The sequence below is a fragment of the Pistacia vera genome, unplaced genomic scaffold (genome assembly GCF_008641045.1).
Source record: "Pistacia vera cultivar Batoury unplaced genomic scaffold, PisVer_v2 Contig347, whole genome shotgun sequence".
Taxonomy (NCBI): Eukaryota; Viridiplantae; Streptophyta; class Magnoliopsida; order Sapindales; family Anacardiaceae; genus Pistacia; species Pistacia vera.
The window spans coordinates 134,962-140,961 of NW_022196165.1; the positions used below are offsets into that span (position 1 = coordinate 134,962).

Here is a 6,000-nt window from a genome sequence, read left to right on the forward strand (position 1 = left end):
GCATAAATCAAGTTACGTGCCTTGATGTGGGCGTTACAGGATTGTTGACATACCTTCAAAGCATTGACACATGGAAAACATTGTGCACTTTATCCATATTTGGTGGTAACGCCAACTTGTACACTACTTTTCCTACTTGGTGCAATACTTCAAAGGGGCCAATGTATCTAGGGGCAAGTTTTCCTTTTCCACCAAAACACATTACCCGCTTGTAGGGGGAAATTTTAATAAACACTTTATCATCCACTTCAAATATTACATCCTTTCTCTTTAAATCCGCATAGCTCTTTTGTCTGTCTTGAGCTTGCTTCATTCTATTTCTGATCAACTTAATGTCTTCTATCATTTTCTGAGTTATCTCCGGTCCAAGAGCTGTATTCAAAGCATCTTTCTCTCCTACTTCATTTCAATGCAGCGGGGATCTACATCGTCTACAATATAAAGCTTCATAAGGAGCCATCTTAATTGTAGACTGATAACTGTTGTTATAAGTAAACTCTATCAATGGTAGCATCTCATGCCAAGTCATTTTATAATCCATACAACACGCTCTCAACATGTCCTCAAGCACCTGATTGGTTCTCTCAGTCTGATTAGTTCTCTCAGTTTGGCCATTTGTCTATGGGTGGTAAGTTGTACTAAATGCTAACCTAGTACCTAAGTTTCTCTGTAGACTAGTCCAAAAAGCTAAAACAAATCTGGAATCTCTATCTGATACTGTTTTCTTGGGCACCCCATGCAATCTAACTATCTCTCGGATGTAGATTTGGGCCAACTGATCGGAGCTGGTATTGTCTTTTACTGGAAGAAAATGCGCTGATTTGGTTAATCTATCTATTATCACCCATAGTGCATTATAACCCTTTTGAACTCTTGGAAGGCTTGTAATGAAATCCATTGATATATTTTCCCATTTCCATTCAGGAATGCTCAACATCCTGGGGAATGCATATAGGACTCCTAAAACTGAGCATGTCAGCTGAAATTTTATACTTTGATATCTTGCCTTCCAACACTCATAGACTCATTTTTTGACACCACTCGTCGACAACTTGCTTTTCTTTAATCTCTTCCAATAAAGTAGATTGAATTTCTAACTTGGCAATTCTTCCTGGTATCATCTCTATCTGTTCTTTGAGAAATTTTTCCATTAATTCTTTTTGCACTGTGAGTTGAGACAAAAAGGCTTTTTCTACTCAAGGCATCAGTTACCACATTGGCTTTTCCAGGTTGATACTGGATTTCACAATCATAATCTTTTACTAGCTCCAATCATCTCTTTTGTCTCATATTCACTCTTTTTGGGTAAAGAAATACTTCAAACTTTTATGATCGGTATAAATATTACTCTTTGCCCCATACAAATAATGCCTCCATATCTTTAATGCAAAAACTACAGTTGCTAACTCTAAATCATGCGTAGGGTATCTTGTCTCATACTCTTTCAACTGTCGAGAAGCATAAGCTATTACCTTACCCAACTGGATCCACACAGAACCAAGTCCCTTAAGTGAGGCATCTGTATAAATATCATAGTCTACACCCTCCTGTGGTAACACCAGAATAGGAGCTGTGGTGAGTCTTCCTTTTAACTCTTGGAAACTCTCTTCACGTGCATCTGACGATATGAAAGGAGTTCCCTGTTTGGTAAGAGTTGTAAGCGGCTTAGCCAACTGAGCAAATCCTGCTATAAACTACCTGTAAGAACCTATAAGCCCCAAGAAACTTCTAACCTCTTTCACTGTCTCTGGTCTTTGCCACTCTAGGATTGCCTTTACCTTACTGGGATCTACTGACACACCTTCTTTTGAGATAGTGTGGCCTAAGAAGATAACTTGATCTAGCCAGAACTCACATTTAGAAAATTTGGCATACAACTTCTTATCTCTCAATCGCTATAGCACAAATCTCAGATGCTCTTCTCTTGTCTTAGAATAAATTAGGATGTCATCAATAAACACCACTATAAATCGATCAAGACAGTCATGAAACACCCAGTTTATTAAATCCATAAAGACTGCTTGGGCATTGGTTAACCTGAAAGGCATCACTACAAACTCATAATGCCCATATATGGTCCGAAATGCAGTCTTGGCTATATCTTGTTCTGCAACTCTTACTTGATGATAACCCGACCTTAAATCAATCTTTGAAAACACTGTTGCTCCTTTAAGTTGATCAAATAAATCATCTATGCGAGGTAACAGGTACTTATTCTTCACTGTCATTTTATTCAACTCTCTGTAATCTATGCACATCCGTAGTGACCCATCTTTCTTTTTCACAAATAGAATCGGAGCACCCCAGGGAGAATGGCTGGGTCGAATAAAACCCCTGTCTAGAAGTTCTTGAAGCTGCTTCTTCAATTCATGGACTCAGTTGGGGCCATACGATAAGGGGCTTTAGAAATCGGTGTTGTCCTTGGTACCAACTCAATACGAAATTCCATTTCTCTTTCTGGAGGTAAATCTGGTAAATCATCCGAAAATACATCTAGAAACTCCCGGACTGCTGGCATATTCTGGATCTCTGATCGAGGGACATCACTACTTTGCACCACATGGGCAATATACCCGAAGTACCTTTTTCTTAACATTTTTCTGGCTTTTACACTGCTAATTAACATACTAAGTTGATGGCCCTCTCCGAAATTGAAGTTATCGCCGTCATCAAGATTAAATTTTGCTTTCTTCTTTCGGCAATCAATTTTACTCCATATCTCCCTAGGAAATCCATGCCTAATATAACATCAAAGTTAGGCATATCAAATACAATCAAATCCACTGTTAACATCCTTCTATGGATCACTACGGACTCCCCTAAAATCATCTCCTAAGTTACCACACTATCACCGCAGGGCAATTCTATCTTAATAGGCTGATCTATTGTAATAGGTTTCAAACCCAATCTCTCTATAATCCCATGTGTAATGAATGAGTGTGTGGCTCTAGAATCAACTAATGCATAAAGGGGAACTGAATGAAATAATAACTTACCAGTAATTGCAGATGGGTTGGCCTCAGCTTTACTCTGTGCAACTGTAAATACCTGAGCATTAGCACCTCTGGATGTCTGTGCTGTAGGTGTAAGAGCGGCCTTACAGTCTTTCATCATATGTCCGGGTTGTTGGCATCTAAAACACACACCCTTGGACACTCTCTCGGATGATGTTTCCCACATTTCTAACATTGGGGAAACTCAAAAGTCCTCGGTCATTTATTGTTCCCATCCCTCCTGTTCTTCTTTGACTGAAATCTTTTCTTATTCTTCCCTTCTCTATTGTTAGGGGTATCAAATCTATCCCCTTGTGGAGCGGGAGGTGGAATACTGGGCATTGCTACTGATGGAGTCAATGGAGTTAACTTATTTACAAATACTTTAGCTCGTAAAGCTCGCTTCAAAGCCTCACTATAAGTCAAAGGGGGTTGGGCACCTGCCATCACATCTCGAGCTATTTTTGGATTCAGCCCATGCACGAACTTGTTCATCCTTAATTCTGGTGTGCTCACTATACCAGGTGCAAACCTCGCCAAGGAATTAAATCTAATGGAGTATTCTTTCACTGAACCGATTCCTTATCGTAGGCTAATAAATTCCTTTATCTTTTCATGCATCCTATCAACTGTCCTAAATTCTGCCTTCAAAAGTCGTATGAAATCTCCCCAGGTCATAGTGGCTACATCATGAGTATCCTCCATCAGCTCCTACCATATTCGGGCATCACTCTTAAACAAAAAACTAGCATATTGGATCTTCTCCCAATCTGTCATGGGAAAAAGTGTTGTCGTGCACTCCACAGATCTAATCCATTCTTTTGCCACTACTAGGTCAGTCGTACCTCTAAATTCTGACGGTTGATGCTGACTAGGTAACCCATAAATAGGCTCAAGATGACTCTGCACTATCAGAGGTGCCGACCTTTCTTTCTCATCTCTAGTGGTTGGCACTACTGGTAGACAAAACGGACTAAAGCTGCCTTTATATAGTTTTTAGACAAAATGGCAAACTTGTAAATACGGGTAGTCGAAATTAGGGTTGGAAATGCAACATTTTTACATTCTGTGTGATTTGCGCTGCAACAAGGTTTAGTTGTGTCATGGCATAGTTTAATTGTGCCCCAGCTCATTTTAATTGCTCCCCGATGCATTTCCACTGTGGGTCAGTTGAATTACACAGCGGCGAGTTTACGCTATGGCGCAAAGTTAGAATTCCAAACTTTTACTTCTGGCCTTGATTTATCCGCACTCAAATGAGTCCAAGATGTCTGAACACCAAACAAACATGAATAATCCATTCTTTTACACCTGAATACCTGAAAAACACACACAACCTGTGATTCAGGAAAACAACGAAACATGCAAGAATTCACATCATAAATCATGCATTAAACCTTAAATTCCTTACAGTTTCACCCCTAAATAACTAAATAAATCTGCATTTCCAACATGCAATGGGGACCATGTTCAGTTGAAGCAAACTTACTATAGTAAACACGTTCCAAATCAATAAAAAGTCAAAATTAAGTACAACAAGTGTAAACAACTCCCTGTTCTACAAGATTCTAACTCCACCCTCTGATTACTCCAACATTCTGAGTCCAAGAAACCACCTGGAGAGCTCAAGCTCTACTCAAGCGTCAATGGCCAAAATCTACTTTCAGCTCCATAGCTTGAACTACACTCAAGCTTTCAACAAAGGAACCATGTTCCAACAAAAACACTCAAGCAAGATAAGAGAATGTTAAAGAACAAACAAAGGGAACCTAAGTAAATAAACTCTATAAAAAAATTCAAAGAGCATAATAATTGAAACATCAGGTTCAAAGAAAATGCAAAGAAGAAAAGATATTACATAATCTTTGCTCCACAAATCCCTAGTACACTCAGCCGACAATGTCTAACACATGTTGGACTTTTTAGGAAAGATTCCAACAACTTTGTTGGACCACTTTTGAAAAAGCATAAACAACTTTTCTGGATCAGTTCTGAAAAATCAGACATCTATAAATGGACCTTTCATGTGCCCAAATTTCAGAAATGGAAAATAGTCTAACAAGTAATGGAAACATGACACTTGTACTAAGAGATTTGATTAAGAAAATGTTTACACAACTGAGTAATATGTGCACACATATTTGCAATATGTTCAGACAAAGGAAATATGCACACATGTATGCAATATGTTACGACATGTGTAAACTACAAACATGATTGTGCCTTAAACAACTTAATGTACAAACATCAGAAAATAATATGCACACATAACTTCATAAGTTAACAAAAAACCATATAAGTTCAAAGAAGAAATTTTGTTTATTCATTTTTAATTAACATTTCAATAAAATTTATTACAATCAAAATTTTAAAATAATAACAATAACAATATTGATAATAATTTATAAAAAAAAAAAAAAAAAAAAAAAATTGGCATCATAAGGATCAACTTGCATACTTTAAACAATAGTAATAATGTCACCGTAATTAGATTATATTAAAACAAAAGAAAGTAAATTTAACAGTGTATCACTAATGTACATATGTAAAACAGGGAACAAGTAAACAAAAATATTCACGGGTTGAGGCCCTGTATCTTATAATCATGTTTTCGTGGACTAACCTATATTGTTTCAAAGATATTAATACTTGGGAAGTGATTTTCAGCCAGCATCTTCTATTTTAAGTGAGGATGTAAGCGTAATAAAATAAATTATTCTTCTTCCTCTATACTTTTATTTTAAAGCTTTATATTTGTAATACCCTTTTTCTAAAGCGCTCTGGCATGCTGTTCAAGTTAAGGGTAATTTAGAGCCCCGGCTGGTGATTGGGGCACTCTTATTTCTTAGTGTGCTCATAGTTTCAAAGGCAAGAATATTCTTACGGTTATTGTTTGGGGCTCTAGTTTATGCTATTTGGCAAGAGCAAAATATTAGGCTGTTCAAGCATTAGTGGAGGAGCTGAAGTAGAGTAGAGAGGATGATATTTGAAACTGTTCATCTTAGGC

The 6,000-nt window shown here is 37.5% G+C and overlaps 1 protein-coding gene across 1 annotated transcript in view; it reads right to left on the bottom strand.

Moving 5' to 3' along the window:
- Positions 1-3,114, bottom strand: part of LOC116139091 — a 50,102-nt gene extending 46,988 nt beyond the window's left edge. The window contains exon 1 of the mRNA XM_031424768.1: positions 2,997-3,114. Within this exon, the coding sequence (XP_031280628.1) occupies positions 2,997-3,114 (118 nt within the window). The remainder of the gene's footprint in view (positions 1-2,996) is intronic.
- Positions 3,115-6,000: the final 2,886 nt, after the last annotated feature.